General features: G+C 46.9%; 1 protein-coding gene across 1 annotated transcript in view; it reads right to left on the bottom strand.

The window, feature by feature from the left end:
• Igf2r (insulin like growth factor 2 receptor) overlaps window positions 1–10,166 on the bottom strand; it is a 98,715-nt gene extending 88,549 nt beyond the window's left edge. The window contains exon 1 of the mRNA XM_051164470.1: window positions 9,950–10,166. Coding sequence (XP_051020427.1) covers window positions 9,950–10,092 — 143 coding nt within the window. The 5' untranslated portion in view covers window positions 10,093–10,166. The remainder of the gene's footprint in view (window positions 1–9,949) is intronic.
• Between the last annotated feature and the right edge of the window lie 8,077 nt (window positions 10,167–18,243).

The following is an 18,243-nucleotide window of genomic DNA, read 5'->3' as shown; positions in this document are numbered from 1 at the left end:
GAAACAACTAGCCGGGCATGGTGGCACATGCCTTTAATCCCAGCACTCATGGATCGCTGTGAGTTCAAGGCCAGCACGGTCTACAAAAGCGAGGCCAGGACAGCCAAGGCTAACACAGAGAGACTCTGCCTCAAAAAACAAAACCAAAAGAAAACTGAGGCAAGCTATATTGGTTCCCAGTTGTGAAGGCCTAAGGTCAGAGGACAAGGGCGATAGCAGTTTCCAGTATGTGAGGCATCACTCATGAAGGTATTGGAATACATCTGCACCTGTGTTGTGTGTCTGCCGTCTGTCTGTCTGTGGTCTCCCTCATCCTAGAGACTCAGGGCCCCACTCTAAAGATCTCATCTAATCCTAACCCCTCCCAGAGGCTGCACTTCTCAATACCAATCTGGGATTAAATGTCCACCTCTTGTTCTCTCACAACGGGATTAGGGGACCTCAATCTACATCTAACCCTGTAAGAGTGCTGTGAGACTCAGGGAAAGACACACGGCTTCCAGCATTTTTAAAATGTTATCATCTTATATGTATGTGTGCATGCCCAGGTGTACATGTATGTGCAGGTGCCACACTGGAACCCCTGGACCTGGAGTTATAGATGGTTTCAAGTTTGCCTGTTGTGAATACTGGGCGCCAAACCTACATCCTTTATGAGAGTAGCTGGCACTCTTGAACAGTTCTCTCCAGAACCTAAAGACATTCCTTACTATAATGTAAATTAATCTTAAAGACTTAAGTTTTCAATTAAACTAAACAGACTAGTTAGATGTTAGTAAGTAGGTATTAATAAAATAGGGTATGGTGCCTAGGATGTTGAGACACCTTAAGTTCGTCTGAATTGACTAAAATGTAAACAAGCCATTGATAAATACAATGAAGGAAGATGGCTATGTCAGTTAATGTCAAGAAATTTTTAGGGAGCTGGGTGTGGTGGTACATGCTTGAAATCCCAGCACTTGGGGAGACAGAGGCAGGTGGATCTCTGTGAGTTCAAGGCCAGCCTGGTCTACAGAGCATGTCCAGGACAGCCAAGGTATCCCTTTCTCTGAAAACCAAAGAAGAGGAGGAGGAAGAAAAGGAGGAGAAGGAAGAGGAGGAGGAGGAGGAAGGCTGTATTAGTTAAGGCTTTACTGCTATGAAGAGACACCGTGGCCATGGCAACTCTTACAAAGGAAAACATTTAACTGGAGCTGGCTTACAGTTTAGTCCATTATCGTCATGGTGGGAAGCATGGTAGCACACAGGCAGACGTGGTGCTGGAAAAGAAGCTGAGAGTTCTGCATCTGGATCCATATGCAGCAGAAAAAGAATGAAATGAAACACTGAACCTGGTTTGAGCTTCTGAGATCTCAAAGCCCCAGGACACTCACACTTCCTCCTCCAAGACCACACCTCCAACAAGACCACACCTCCTCCAAGACCACACCTCCAGCCTGGCGCATGCCTTTAATTCCAGCACTCCGAGCTACTGAGGCAAGCGGGTCATTGTGAGCTCGAGCCCAGCCTGGTCTACAAAGCAAGTCCAGGACAGTCAAAGCTAACACAAGAGAAACCCTGTCTCAGAAACCCCCCACCAAAAAAAAAAAGATGAGACCTCCCATGAGCCTATTGAGCCATTTTCATTCAAACCACCACAGCTGCTCTCCCAAAGGGCCCTAGTTCTACTACCAGCACATATGGTGGCTCACAACAGTTTGTAACTCCAGTTCCAGGGGATCCAACACCCTCTTCTGGAGCATTCAAAGACATTAAACACAGATGGTGCAGACCCGTATGTAGGCCAGACACTAATGCACATGAAATGATTTTAAACATCTCAACACTCAGGAGGCAGAGGCAGGAAGATCTTTGTGAGCGCGAGACCAGCCTAGTCTACAGAGTAAGTCTGTACAGAGACAGAAAGAAACCCTGGGTTTAAAAAAAAAAAAAAAAAAAAAGCCATCTCAAAAGAAAAGAAACCAGATGTGATGGCAAAATGCACTATCGCCAGCACTTGAAGGCTAAAGATGGATCGTAAGTCAGCCTGCCTGAGCTAGACAGAAAGACCCAATTAACTTAATCTTTAAAGAAATGTTTAAGATGGGAAGATGCCTTTGCCAGCCAAAGCTCTTACCTTATAGGCATAAAAACATAAGTTGGGGACTGCAGAGATGGCTCAGTGGTTAAGAGCATTAACCTGACTTCAATTCCCAGCAACCACATGGAGGCTCACAACCATCTATAGTGTGATCTCTTCTGGCCTGCAGGTGCATATGCAGACAGAGAATTGTATACATAGTAATAAATAAATCTTTTAAAAAATAATAACAATAATAAAAGAACATGAGTTGGAGCTCCAGGGCTCATGTTAAAAAGCCAGTAGCACAAACTTACAATCCCAAAGGTGAAAAAGCTGGGAGTGGAGAAAGCGAGAAGATTCCTGGAAGTTCAGAGGCCAGCTAGTCTGAGTGGAGCTCAAGTCAGTGGGAAACCTTGTCTCAAAGAAAAGATGGAAAGCACAAAGTTGTCCTCTGACTACACAAACCATAGAGAGGCACAATACATACACAGCTGCACACACAGACATACATACACAGTCCATAGAGAGATGCACATATATATGCATATATACACATGCATGCACACTTCACATACAGGCACACTTACATATACACTAGTTAAACACAGAGCATCAAAACTAGTTCAAGATAAGAAAGGAAATCTGAATAGATAAGAAGGTAAACCTGAAGCCTGAAATGCTGGGTAAAGTGACAAACTCTTGTGACTCCAGAGCCTGAGACGGGAGGATCCAGGGTTCAAGGCTTGCTGCTCTGCACAGGAGACCCTGCCTCAACATACAACTTACTTACATACTTACTTACATACATACATACATACATACATACATACATAACACCTTATTCAAGCTCCTCCCCTTATCTTACCCCTCCTTCCCCAAATACCAGGTTACTAGAACGTTACTCCAAAGTATGGACCAGAAAATGTCTAGTTCATACAAAAACTGATCAATGCATTAAAAGGAAAGGTTGGCTGAGTCCACAAAAGTGTCACAGTCATAATAACAGAATGAATTGAGGACACAGTAAAGACAAAGTACAGCATGGTATCACTTAAACACTCAGCTGTCAGGACTGGAGAGATGGCTCAGGCTCGCTTCCCAGCACCCATGTCACAACTCACAATTAGCTTTAACTCCACTTCCAGGACTTACACCTGAACACAGACACAGATGCAGGAAAAACATCAATGCACATAATATAAAATTGTAACAAAAAATTTTTTTTAATTTGAAAAACCCTCGGCTGCCAACATGCTATGTCCAGGCGGTAGTACAATGACATGTTCAGAGGAAATGAACCATCACTGACTCCTCACAATACACACAAATGTAACCAAGATCCTAGAACTAAACAATGGGTCCCGTCAGTACCCTTGGAGTGCCCAGCGGTTCTTAAAGGGGAGAGACTGTGCATGGTTGGAAGTTCATCTGAAATGTCTAGGGACGTTTTCCGTTGTGTCACCAAGGTGAGGGCATGTAGTGAAGAGCCTTGGTACCTACTGGGTACCCTGCCTAATGCCCTACAATGCACAGGAAGGCCCTCACATCTGTGAGATCCTGCCACAAGCTAAGATGTCTTCAGTTCTGTGGTTTGAATGAGAATGGCCCCCACCGGCTCCCATTTGAATACTTGGTCCCCAGTTGGTAGTGACATTTAGGAGGTGTAGGGGTATTTTGTTTCCTGCTGGAGGTAAAGCTGCCACTCACTGTCACACTGACGACAGACTCTTGCCTATAAACGTCTTAGCTGTGTTTCAGCACAGCAACAGGGAGGGAAACACAGTGCACATGTCTGAGGAAGGGCTTCATCCTAAATACCTTAGAAAGTTCTAAATTTCCGTGTAAGTACATGATAAAAGCAAACTGCCAAGGGGTCAAAAGACAGATTATTATTTATAAAAGGAAAAACCTACAAGGCCCATCTAATGAACAAGTCCATGAAGATACCAGAGCACTAAGTACATCAAAAAGCATGAGGACAGTCCATCTGTTCACTTCATGAGCCCATGAGAGCACACAGCTGTGGTCCAGCACTCTGAAGGCTGAAGCAGCAAGACTACTGTGAGTTCTGGGCCCCTGGCCTACATTAAGAGCCCTCAGCCAGCCAAGGGAGGAAAAGAAAGAGCGAAGAGCAAAGAGAAGAGAATTGAAGGCACAGTGAAATGCCTTTAAAAACCCACAGGCAAGCCAGGTGGTGACGGCGCACGCCTTTAATCCCAGCACTCAGGAGGCAGAGACAGGCGGATCTCTATGAGTTCGAGGCCAGCCTGGTCTACAAAGCGAGTCCAGGACAGCCAAGGCTACACAAAGAAACCCTGTCTCAAAAAACAAACAAACAAACAAACAAACAAAATACCCACTGGCAGAGCCAGATCAAGACTGGTAAGAGCAAATGCTGACAAGGACATGAAACAACTAGACTCTTGAAGCTGTTGACAGGTTTTCAGAATGGTACAGCCAACTTGGGCCACAGACTGGCAGTTCCCATACAGTGAGGCAGCTCTTCACTTGGCATCCAAGACAAGCGGGTGGAGCATCATCAAAGATCTCACTACCTGGAACAAACCCAAGGAAACATCAGTAACAAAGGACAGGACCAGCTAAGTGATGGACCACTCTGGGCCCCTAGACCCAGCTCTGCACATTGCCAGGATCGCTCTGCACAGCACAGCATGGTCCGTGTGCCAAGCCCAGAAAGGGAAGAAAAGGATGTAGATGGGACTCCAAAGCAGAACATTTGCCTAACACACCCAGCAACACTAAAACACTTTTTAAAAAGACATCTAGATTATTTTTTACAACTCCACTTTCTAAAACTCTTTCAGTAATAAAACACTGATAAAAAACAGGAAGCTTAATGAGCTGTTCATTTCCTGGGAATCTGTTAAGATTCTGGGTTGTTTGTTTGTTTGAGGTTTTTGTTTTTGTTTTTGCTTTTGCTTTTGGTTGGCTTTGGGTTTGGTTTTGAGACAGGATTTCACTGTGTATCCCCTGGCTGTCCTAAAACTCACTCTGTGGACCAGGCTGGCCTCAAACTCACAGAGGCCTCTACATCCCAAGTGCTGGGATTAAAGGCATGTGCCACCACCGCCCAGCTAAGATCCTGTTTTAAGAACTAATAGGAGGAGGCTGGAGAGAGGGCTCTCAGAGGTTAAGGGTGCTTCTGCTGGCTGCTCTGTCAGGGGCCCTGAGTTCAATTCCCAGCAGCCACATGGTGGCTTATAATCATCTATAATGAGAACTGGTGTCTTCTGGCATGCAGGCAGAATAATGTATACATAATAAATAAATAAAATAAATATCAAAAAACGAACTGATAGAAGGTAGGGGCAAGAGGACCAGGAGTTCAAGATCACCCCCAAATAGAATACAGTGACGTGAGTTGTAGTGAGGGCATGTGAGATCTGCCAAATCAAAAAACAAAAACCATAATGCAGCCATAATTAACAATCCTAGGCTAACACACACTTACGGTTAGGAGAAATGCATGCACACAAATGGATGTGATCCAGGCTAACATGTGGCCCAAATTAAGCATATAAGCATTGTTCTTTTGGAGAAATTGCAGAAGGAAGGGGGGTGAGGTGGGAGGGTAATCTCCCTAGAGATAGCAACTAAACCGACTGCAACTCCCAGCTGGCTTCATTATTCTCTCGTCCTCAATATAATAAAACTCTGCAGCATTTATACCAAACAATTTGGAGAAAATTTGTCCTGTATAAATTTCAAAGTAGTTAACCACCAGACCAAGCATATTATAATCAGTTCCAACTGTTAAGCCTTCTCCAAAAAGAGTACTATAACCAACTAAATCAAGGGTAGAAACATGCATTTAACATATATAACATGGCATTCTGCAAAGTTTAAAGTAGTACGCTGAACCACTGACAACTAGCCAAGAGTATTACTGCATCCCTTCTGAGGGTTCTGCAATGCCTCCCTCAGCCCCCACAGTGGAGGCTCCCCGTCACATGCCGCCTTCCTCGTACTTTATCCAGTCAGTGCCACCACAACAGGCTCAACAGCATAAGTAATTTCTTTCTACCAGCTCTGAGCAGCACCCCACATCCTGAGAAACCCCTGAGTAACTTCTTCCACAGCACACTGCCCTCCAGATATTTGACAAGTATGTATTATCAGCCAGGCCTAGTAGTTCCTAAAATCCTGGCTACAACAGAAACTGGGACAGGAGGATGGCAAGTTCAAGACCAGCCTGGGCAACTTAGCAAGCCTTTGTCTCAAAGTAAAAGGTAAAAGAGAAGGGATGCAGCTGACAGGTAATGCACTTGCCTCCCATGCATGAGGTTACAGATACAGTGCATGTGCATCTGTGTGTGTGCTCACATCTCTCCAATCTCTCCAAAGAACACACAGATGTGTATGGCGCTGTTCTAAGCCACCTACACTAGCCTCTCACAGAGCAGGCCTCTCCGCTGTGCCAATATCCTAAGACCTACCTACTTCTGAAATGGTCCCTCCACTTGGGTTCCTTCGCTCCTCTCCAAAGTCAAATGCAGTAGGAGCTGCGCCCCTAACCCAGTGGTCATAGTCCTAGCTCATCTGGCTTGACACCCCACAGGAACCTGACACCCCAGAAATAGGCCAGACTTCCCTCCTGCACTCTGAAAATTATCCTCTCTTGGGAGTGGCTGTTCTCCCGCAAGTCCAAGAGCCCAGTGCTCAGGCCTAGTTAAGTCGTGAAGCCTGGCCACGCCAATACCTCTATAGAAATCACAACTTCCAGAATGGCCCTGAATCTATCTATTTTGTTTTGTTGTTTTTTTCAAAAGAGAAAAAGAAGTCCCATTTCAGTTTGTTTACCAACAACTGGAATACAGTCCTCACCACACAAGAAACTGCCTCCTGGTGACCAGGTGACAGAAACAAGCACAAAGGGTATCAACTACAGGGGTCTACTGTTCACTCAGGGGACCTGAGGGGGCTATTTAGGTCTCAGCCTCGGAGCCTGTATGAAGAATAGACAGGCGGCCAGCATGCCATGCCTCCTTGACACTGGATTTAGAAAGAACCACTATCTCCCTGTGTTTGTGATAACCCTAAGGAACTTGAAGGTGCCGTACTCCTGATAACTGCCCACATTCCCAAGGACGTGGTTAAAAGCAAGCATGTCCAACACACTGGGACTGGGAAGGGTTTGAGTACAGCTCTGTATCTGCCTAGCTTGCCCCAGGCCTGGCTTGATCTCCGAGAACACAAAACACAGCAGGAACACACATGACAAAGTAAGTCTGAGAGAGACACTCACAACGGTGCCAAACAAGTTTCTACATAAAAACAGAGCACAGTTACAGGCAGGGGACAAGTGAGAAGTTCACTGTCCCTGAGGAAATCTAGAGCAAGATTAGAGATAGTCAGAAACTGAAAGACACCTTTACCACTACCTTAGACCCTCTCTAGCACTGGCAAAGTCACACCACATGTGACAGTGGTCCCAGTATGCTGATACAAAGACCATTCCACCTAGACATGAGGTCAATGACATGTTCATGAATGACAAGTTCAAGACTGTCAACTTTTAAGAACCAATTATGAAATAAATGCAGCCGGTGTAGTGGTACACACCTTTAATCCCAGCACTCAGGAAGCAGAGGCAGTTGGATCTGAGTTCGAGGACAGTTTGGTCTACAAAGTGAGGCCAGGACGGTCCAGGCTACACAGAGAAACAATGTTTAGGGGGGCGGGGGGAAATCCCACAAAGAAAAAAGAAAAGAAATAAACTCTCAAGTGGGCAGTGGTGGCGCGCACGCCTTCAATCCCAGCCCTTGGGAGGCAAAGACAGGCTGATCTGTGAGTTCCAGGTCAGCAAGAGAGTTGAGTTCAGTTCCAGGATTGTCAGGGCTACAAAGAGAAACCCTATTCCTTTGCTCCTCACCTACCCCCCCCCAAAAAAAAAAAAATAAAGAAAAAAGAAAGAAAAGAAACTAACTCACTCTAGGAGGCTAGAGAGATGGCTCAGCAGTTAAGAACATGCGCTGCTCTTGCACAGAATCCAGGTTCAATCCTCAGAACCCACCTAGAGCCTCACAGTCATTTTAACTCCAGTTCCAAGAAACCTGACAAGTTCTTCTGGCAACCATGAAGGTATGTGGTCAACAGACATGCATGCAGATAAAATACACATGCACACAGAATAAAGCAGTAATTTTTTTTTTCTTTTCAAGGCAGGGTTTCTCTGCGTAGCCCTGGCTGTCCTGGACTCAATTTGTAAACCAGGCTAGCCTCGAACTCACAAAGACCCACCAACCTCCTCCACCGCAGAGTGTTGGCATTAAAGGTGTGAGCCACCACACCCTACTTAAGAAAAAATTGTTAAGGAAAAGAAATTGTACTACAGCTGGAGACCCAGTACTTAAGCACCCACACAGGCTGCTCACAACAAACTGTTAACTCCAGCTCCAGGGGATCTGAAACCTCTTCTGGCCTCTGCATGGCAGACACCACACACACACACACACACACACACACACACACACACACACACACACCCCACTTTAAAAAATAATAGTGTAAAAACCAAATTCTAAGACAAGGGCTGCAGGTCAGTGGTACAGTACTTGCTTAGCATTCGTGGGCCCTAGGTTGGATCCCCAGTACCACCCCCGTTCAAAAGAAACAAATTCCAATTATCTCGTACGATCATGACTTAAACAGCACTAGACCAGCTGTGTTCATTTTTGGTCACAGCAGCCCTTAACTCAAAATTCCCTGTTCTGCATGCCCCACGCCCAGGCTTGCTATTGTTTAAGGGGGCACTCTACCTTAATATCATGAACTTACTGGGGCAGCAATTTATCCTCGGGCAGCTAATTGGTCTATAACCCCGCAGTGCAGCAGTCTCTCCCTCCAGATATTCTCCAAAATGGGAAATACAAGTCTGGTCCAGGCTCCGTTACAATAATTCCTACACACTGTGAATTCCGGGAGAGTACAGGACTCTCTAACACAAAGTCAACAGAGGAGCCTGTAAGTACCAACAGAAACGTGAAGTCCAGTTCAGAAAGTGAACTTGGCTTTGCTCTGCTTGGACTCACTTAGGGAGTCAAGGGTAAAGCTGGCTTCAAGGTTTTCTTCCCGCTTCCCCTCTTAATCAAAGTTTTAAAAACAAAAAAAGGTCTGACTTCCCTTCACCCTAAAGTGTCCAGGGGAAGCTGCTCCCGAAACTCCTGGTATTTCAAGTTCTCCATGCCCACGAGTCTGTGGCCAACACTAACAAACTTCGACAGGACTGAAGATTATACAACCTTGGTTCCCAGAGCAGAAGACTTCCCTAGAATAATCCACTCTGGAGACAATGACATCATGTGAGCAACTAGACAGGAAGCTGAGTGGGAGAAGTGAAGGGTAAAGTCTTGAAAGCCATCACAGATGACCACCTCTCAAGGCCCGTCAGAAGAAGAAAGAGCGTCACTCACTGACAAATGGCTACTTTAAATGGGGGTGGGGGGTGAAGAACTGCCACAGATGCGGTCAATCTGCAATCGAAACCACCACTACCCAACTCCAAGGCCACCGTTTGGTCTCGCACTCCCAGGAGAGTGTGCACACTAGCGGGGACGCCTCCTCTGAAGCCCCACGGCTGGAACTTCAATGAAAACATGCGATGGGACAAAAGCCCAGCTGGCGCTCTGGCCCCTACAACTTCCTACGGGCACCACGGGCCGCGGTGGAGTCGCACAAAGCCGCCCAACTTATGACAGCCACAAGTGGCCCGGCACGGGGGCTCCGTGGGCCAGCGCCACGGCGGCGGGGTCGCTTGCCGCCGCGGCCACCACGCGGGCAACTTTCCCGCGGGGCGGCCGTCTGCGTGTCCTTCCTCCCCCCCCTTCCCCGCGTCCGGGGCCCGCGCCCGCCACGCAGGACACCCACCTGCACAGAGCGGCCAAGTCGGCGGCCTGGGCCTGCGCGGAGCCCGCGGCCGCCACGAACAGCAGCAGCAGCAGCGGCGGAGGCGGCAGCAGCAGCGCGACGCGCGGCCCGGAGGGCACGGGTCCCGGCTGAACAGCCCGCATCGCGCGTGGCGTGCGGCTCACGGCGGCTGGCCGTTCGGGGCCGCGTCTGAGACACGGTCCGGCCGCAACAAGAGCCGGAGATGGGGTGGGGGGTGGGGAGAGAGGGAGAAGGAGACCCGGAGCCGGCCAGGAGGTAGTGCGGTGAGGAGGTGCTCGGCGGCCGTCCTGAACTGTCACGTGACCGGAGCCGTCCCGCCCCTGCCCCGCCTCCTGCTCACGTGACGTCCTTATTCAGGTGATCTCCGCCCAGCTCCGGGTCACGTGAGCGCTGCACGCGCGCGGGACAGGAAGTGTTGCGGGCGGGGCGCGGGCGCCAGGTACCTACTAGAGGCCTGGTCCCTGGAGGGTTAGTTCACACGGGCGTGTTACCTCAGAACCCGGACCTCAGTTTCCCCGTCCAGCACCCTGATTGCTTGGGCTCTTCTTATGTCTTCTTCAACCCAGACTAGTACGGTGGCCCAGATAGAGTTGGGTGGAAAGGCCCAGGTTGATGCTTACTGTTGCAAGTCCATGCAATTTAACAGGTCGGTTTTTCTAGAATCCTGCACGGGAGTTTCCGACCGATGCCTCACAGGAGCTCTCTGTGGAAATGTGATTTCCCAAGCAGGGCTTTCTGCAGCGAGTTAAGCGGCAGTGATGGACCAATTGCCAGAGGACAGTAAACCAAAGAATAACAAGGTAGTAGTGACACTCAAAACTCTTGACTTGAGTCCCAGCACGCGGGAGGCAGAGGCAGGTGGATCGCTATGTTCGAGGCCAGCCTGGTCTACAATACGAGTCCAGGACAGCCAAGGCTACACAGAGAAACCCTGTCTTGAAACAAAATAAAGACAAAAAAGAAAAAGAAAAAAACTTTTGAGATGGCTTTGCTGTGTAGTTCAGGCAGGACTGGAGTCCGGATCCGTGTACTTGAGTGCTGGGTTTACAGGCGTGCAGCACCACCTCTGTTAATCGTTTTGTTATTCTGTTCAGACATACGTGCCAGCGTTATGTAAGGCTTCGTAAGCGTGGGGCCCTGAGCTCGAGCCCCAGCACCCACTTAATAAGGTATGGGGCTGCAAACATCTGTAACCTGGGTGGGGAGGCAGAGACAGAGGATCCCTTAGTGTTTGCTGGCCAGCCGGTCTAGCAGAATCTGGCCAGGTCCAGGAACAGTGAGAGACTGGCAGGATAAGATGGAAAGGTAAACAGAACATAGCCCTCTGGCCTCCCGGCAAGCATGCAAACATACACACAGGAACTCATAAGGTAAATCTGCTGGGTATGGTGGCATAGCCTTTAATTTAATCCAGGCAGATCTCTGTAAGATCAAGACTACTTGAAAAAAAGAAAAGAAAAAAGAGATGCTATATCATTATATCTCAGAGCTCCCTAGATGTTACTGTGATTTTCAAGAATTGGTACCTAGGTGGGAAAACAGTCTGGCTCTGACAGGTCACCTGCATTGACCACCAGGGTTGATCAGCTGATGTAGCTAGCCAGGCAGATAGGCCCTTCCTTCTTCCTAGAGCTGCCTGCTTGATGGAAGAAGATGGCCCGTCCCTGATCAAGATGGACCAAGCTTGGGGCAGGGTGCAGAGGTACTCGCACTCCCGGCCAAACTCTGGAGGTTCCTGTTTTCCATCCGTAGGGTTATAATTGATGCAAGAAAGGGTTGAGCTACTATGAACCAGAATGTTAACTTCCTCTCACAGTGTCACCCACAAGTTACGTTTGTGTTGGATGACTTGGAAATGCAGCACCCGTGATGAAGGCTTGGTCCCGAGGTGGTGGCACTACTGACAGATGACTGGGTCATGAAGGCTGAATCGATGGAGTAAGCCATTGATGGATTCATGATCTGATGGCATGTCCTAGTTAGCTTCGGCTCTCAATATGGCACAGCCCAGAGTTACCTGAGGGAGTCTCGACTGGGGCCCCTTTCAGATGGCCCCACCATTGGCACGTCTATGGAGCATTTTCTTGATTCCAAATTGATGGGTAAGAACACAGCCCACTATAAACAGTGCCGTCCCTAGACAGGGAATCCTGGGCTGTAAAAGCAAGCTGGGCAGAAGCTAGGAACAGCAAGCCAGGAAGCGGCATTCTTCTGTGGCCTCTGCTTTAGTTCCTGTCTCCTTCCTGCCTTGAGTTCCTGTCCTAATGTTCCTCAGTGATGGACATTGGCATGAAGTGGAAGTCCTTTCCTCCCCAAGCTGCCTTTGGTCAGAATGTTTCAGGCCAGCTAGTATCACAAATTTCGGGGAGAAAATATGTTTCTTTGTCGCGCCGTCCTGCCGGCAGGAACGACGCAGACACCAGGATTCTTCTCAATCGAGCTTTATTGGGAGCGCCCTTGAAGCTGAAGCGAAAGACCCTGAATGCCCAAGAGCACATCACTTAAATAGCTCCCACATTATTAATGTAAGAACTGAGACCATGTTACAAGTGACTCAAAAGGAATTCAAAAAAACCTAACCAGCCAGGCGTGGTGGTGCACGCCTTTAATCCTAGCATTTGAGAGGCAGAGGCAGGTGCATCCCTGTGATTTCAAGGCCAGCCTGGTCTACAAAGCAAGTCCAAGACAGCCAAGGCTACACAGAGAAACCCTGTCTTGGGGGGGGGGGGGGGGCGGGACCTAACAAAAAAAAAAAAAAACCAGAAAATTGGGAATACAGAAGTTATCTGACAGATTGGAACTTAGTTAAAAAACCAAATACTTATCTGATGCAGACACAACTTTAATTTCTGAAGTCAAACAAGCATATAGATTATCATCAATATTCTACAACTTGAGCTGGAGAGATGGCTGAAAAGTTAAGAGCACTGGCTGCTCTTCCAGAGGTCTTGAGTTCAATTCCCAGAAACCACATGGCGTCTCACAAATGTCTATGATGAGATCCGGTGCCCTCTCCTGGCACGCAGGCATACATGCAGGCAGAACACTGTATACATACTAAATAAATCTTTAAACAAACTTGGCTGGAGAAATAGCTAGGAATTAAGAGCACCTACTCTTGCAGAGGACCCAGGTTCAGTTCCCAGTACCCGTAGCAGGTGGCTCACGATCATCTGTAACTCCAGTGCAGATATCTGATGCCCTCTTCTGGCCTCTGTGGAAACTAGACACAGAGTGCATCTAAGTACATCCAGGCAAAACACCCCTACACATAAAAATAAATTAAAAAATAATAAGTCTTTATAAAGTAAACTCATAAGTATGTATCAGTAGGAAAATACACACACACACACCAGGGCCTTGACTCTTACTACGCAAGAGCTTTACTAAACACTAACCTGTATCCCCAGCCCTTACCAAGGACATTTTGATTCATTGCAAGAGTCGTTTACGATGTTCTTTTGCTATGCATAACAGATGAAACAAATCCAGGTGATAAAGCACTGTTAAGTGTTGTAATACAAGAACTGCCACACAAACCGCTCGAGCACCAAGCTCAGTGAGATATTGATGGTTTATTAAACACCACGCCCCCAAGACTGACCATGGCCAAACACAGTGGACTCAGGAGCCAAACTGTGATGTCGGTCTGCTTCTGAAGCAGGCTTTTGATAATAAAAACTGTAACCAGGTAACCAGGTAGCCAGGTGGGAAGCAAGATCCTTGGAGGGCAGCACCACATCATTTTGATTAGCTAAACACAAGAGGAATCGATTTTGTTCAGAACACAAAGTACCCAGGTAGCTAGAAAAAGCATTTTAAGCTGATTGGCTAGGCTATAAGCTTGGGGACTTTTCAGCTCCCTACCCGTCCAGGAGAAAGGAGCACAGCAGGGTGTTGTGGTTTACTTTAAGTAGTGCATAAGTCATTACTTCAAGGAGAGCATTCAACAAGTATTGCACTGTAAGCAGAGGGCTAGTCAAGCTCCCAGGCAGCAGAGCCTGAGAACCTGATGTGCTAAAGCAACAGCAGGTTAGTTAACAGAGGAGCCGCAGTTGTTCCAGGAGCTAAAGTAGGTCTCAACAAAGGGGCTTTAAGGCTTAAGCATGTTGAGCAGGTTACACCAGAAGAAAACTAAACAGGATGATCCCAGTGCTCTGAAAACCTCTATCACCCTTCCTCCAAAAGCAAGGTACTCTCCTAGAGCCAGGATCACCCTATGGCCTGTGGGTCTTATCAGGCCAGACAACTATTTTGTAAATATTTTCGTTAGAATATTGCCATCCCCATCTACTTGTGTGTTGAGCTGGCTGACTTTTCCTATAAATAGCAGAGGCCTGAAGAGCCTCAAGTATCTACTTAGCCATACGACCCTCACAAGAAAATAAATCTCAGGCTAGAGAGATGGCTCAGAGGTTAAAAGCACTGGCTGCTCTCTCAAAGGTCCTGAGTTCAATTCCCAGCAACCACATGGTGGTTCACAACCATCTGTAGTGAGGTCTGGTGCCTTCTTCTGGCATGAAGGCAGAACACTGTATACATAATCAATAAATCCCGGTTTTGTTTGGTTGGTTGTTGGTTGGTTTTTCAAGACAGGGTTTCTCTGTGTAACAGCTCTAGCTATCCTGGAACTCACTCTATAGACCAGACTGGCCTTGAACTCACAGAGATCCGCCTGCCTCTGCCTCCCAAGTGCTGGGATTAAAGGTGTGTACCACTACCAACAGACAAATAAATAAATCTTGAAAGGAAGGAAGGAAAGAAGGCCGAGCATGGTGGCGCACACCTTTAATCCCAGCACTCGGGAGGCAGAGGCAGGAGGATCCATGTTAGTCACGGCCAGCCTGGTTTACAAAGTGAGTCCAGGACAGCCAAGGCTACACAGAGAAACCCTGTCTTGAAAAACCAAAAAAGAAAGGAAGAAAGAAAAATCCCTCTCTTTCCTTAGGTTACCAGTTCCCAAGAGTGTTGTTGTTAAACCAGCAGTTTTGGTATCACCCAGCCTGCTAGAACTCTTGGTTCAGGAGGACTAGAGAGATGTCTCCATGGTTAAGAGTACTTCACGCTCTTGCAGAGGACCTGGGTTGGGTTCCAAGCACACACATTGGGTGGCTTGCAATCACTTATAACTGCAACTCCATGGGATCTGACGCCATCTTTCAGATTCTGTTGGTGATCTCACTCACAAATGCACAGACACACAAACATATACACATACTTTATAGATTTTTAAATTTTACTTTGGAGATGGATTTGCACTGTGGAGCTCTAGTTGGCCTGTAACTCACTGTGTAGTCGAGGCTGACCTTGACCTCAGAGACATCCTCCTGCCTCTGCCTCCCAAATGCTGGCATTAAAGGTGTTACCACCACACTGAGCCCAAATCTAAATTTTTTAAAGAAGGAAACACTATTTTAAGCCAAATTTTGTGACATACACTTGTAATTCCAGCACTGGAGAGGCTGAGGCAGGAGGACCAAGAGTTCGAGGCAGCCAGGCGGTGGTGGTGCACACCTTTAATCCCAGCACTAGGGAGGCAGAGACAGGTGGATCTCCGTGAGTTCGAGGCCAGCCTGGACTACAGAGGGAGTTCCAGGACAGCCAGAGCTGTTACACAGAGAAACCCTGTCTCAGGAAAAAAAAAAAAGTTCAAGGCAGTATGGGATACACAGCAAGTCTAAAAGCTCTGGAGATGAAACAATTTTGGGGTGGAGACTGAACCCAGAGTCTACTACATGCTAAGAACACAAACTGCTGTTGACTCATGCTGCCAGAGGCTCACACCCCCAGATTGACCTTGAACAGACTGTGTAGCCAAGCTCAGCTTTGACATTCGACACTGATTCCTGTTATAGATGACATTACACCTGGCTCCAGGAAATTCTTAAACACAGTAAACATTTAAAACTACTGTCCTAAATTAAAGGAAACTAGAGAGATAAGACAATAAAAGACAGCATAGGACCCTTACTTGAATTCTACAACCAAAAGGGAAACATCTTAATATAAATTGTTGGGCATAATAATCCCAGCTCTGGGGCAAGCAGGGGGATCAGATATTCAAGGTCTATATGAGGCCCAATATTTAAAATTAAGAGACTTTTTTTAAAGCAAAGTAAAATCAACCATTAGAAACATCAGGCATGATGGTATATGACTTTAATAATCCCAGCACTTGGGAGGCAGAGGCAGACAGATCTCTGTGAGTTTGAGGCCAGCCTGCTCTACAAAATGAGTCCAGGACAGCCAAGGCTACCCCCTGTCTCAAAAAAAAAAAAAAAAAAAAAAAAACCATACAAATAAATAAATAAAAATAAAATAAAAAGTAACTTTTATTCACCTGTTCTAAATGTGATCTGGGAGGCTTACTGCCTCCTCCTGCTAACGTTACTAGGCCTAGTCCTGGAAGCTTCTAGTCTCCATACAATCTTTTTTTTTCCAAGACAGGGTTTCTCTATGTAGGTTTGGCTGTTCTGGACTCACTTTGTAGACCAGGCTGGCCTCAAACTCACATTTATCTTAAAGGCATGAGCCGCCACACCCTACTACCTCCATACAATCTTAACTCGGCATAGAATGTTTTCAGCCTCTGTGACTTACTGCTGAATAAGTTCAGCCTTTCTAGCTCTCTCTGAACTCCAGCTGGCTGTTTCAACTGAGCTATTCTGGCTCAAGCTCCTCTCCACTCTGATTCAGTCTGGCTTCTTTTAGCTTCTGACTGGATTGTTCTGCTTGCCCTCAAACAACTCTAGCAATCTGTTCTAACCTTCTGACTCACTCTCCAGCCCATTCTGTCTTCACCTGTCTCTAGCTTGTTCTCTCTTCAACCTCTTTCTGTAAAACTCTCCCAGTAAAAACTGCCTCTGAGGAGGATATAAGTGATGGGATAACAATTGAGTTGTAATCTGAATAAATAATTTTTTAAAAACTGCTTCTGAATGCCAAGAACTAAGCTCTACTGCCCTGCCTCTTAACTCACTGACTCAACCAAACTGCCTAAACAGAACTGACTAGAAGTCAAAGATCTGCAGGCCTCTGTCTCCTGAGTTCTGGGATTAAAGGCATGTACCACCACTCCTGGACCTAAGCTTTTCTTTACCTGAAACTTGATCTATATTAGGTTAGCCTTGAATGCAGAGACCTGCTTATCTCTGTCTCCTGGCATTAAAGGCATGTCTGTATTCAGACAAAGTAACCTTGTTGCTGGATTAAAATTCCTCAACACACCTGGGCATGGTGACACACGCCTTTAATCCCAGCACTCAGGGATGTAGAGACAAACAGATCTCTGTGAGTTTGAGGCCAGCCTGGTCTACAAAGTGAGTCCAGGATAGTCAAGGCTACACAGAGAAACCTCCTGCCTTGAAAAAAAAAAAAAGGATCCTCTACACTCTTCAGTCAATATGTGTTTTGTAAGCAGAGACACCATGAGGACAAGCTAAGGTTGTCATGCAAGTTGGGGAGCAATGCCTCTGCAAGCCAAAGGACAATGCCTCAGACCACTGATAAAACGAGTAACTCAGAGAACAGCCTGGGACCAGCACCTTTATTTTGGACTTCTGGCCTCCAAAATTCTGAGGAAATACACTTATTTTGTTTTTTGTTTGTTTGTTTGTTTTAATTTTTTGAGACAGGGTTTCTCTGTGTAGCCTGGGCTGTCCTGGACTCACTTTGTAAACCAGGCTGGCCTCGAACTCACAGTGATCCACCTGCCTCTGCCTCCCAAGTACTGGGATTAAAGGTGTGCACCACCACACCCAGCTTATTTTGATTTTTCAAGACAGGAATTCTCTGTGTAGCCTTGGCTGTCCTGGGCTGGCTTTGAAGACCAGGCTGGCCTTGAACTCACATCCAGTGCTGGGATTAAAGGCGTGTATGCCACCACCCCTGGCTTGAAATACACATCTTATGACACCTTCCCTCCCCAACAAGAATTTTGCTGTTACATTCCTAGGACACAAATAATCATCTTCTCCCTCCCCACCCGGTTCACAAACAGGCTAAAGAGTCCAGATGGTCCAACCACTGGCTCACTATGCTGCCTTAATCTTTTTGTTTCTGCCATTTTGGCCTGGCGCTGGAAACACAGCTCCAGCAACAGATCACCCTTGTTTCATATGGGGCAGTAGCAGGAAAAGAAAGCCGTTGCCTCTTTGGAACACTAAAGCCCCAAGTTGACCACTGACAGTGTCCAGAGTACCCTGTGATTCTCAAGTAGAAGCTTAAAGAAAATTCCAGACACTTCAGAACACCCAGAAGGACCCTGATTCTAC

This window comes from Acomys russatus, chromosome 21 (assembly GCF_903995435.1).
Source record: "Acomys russatus chromosome 21, mAcoRus1.1, whole genome shotgun sequence".
In the NCBI taxonomy this organism is placed as follows: Eukaryota; Metazoa; Chordata; class Mammalia; order Rodentia; family Muridae; genus Acomys; species Acomys russatus.
The sequence above is the reverse complement of the archived record's forward strand: the minus strand, read 5'-3'. Positions and strand labels throughout refer to the sequence as shown.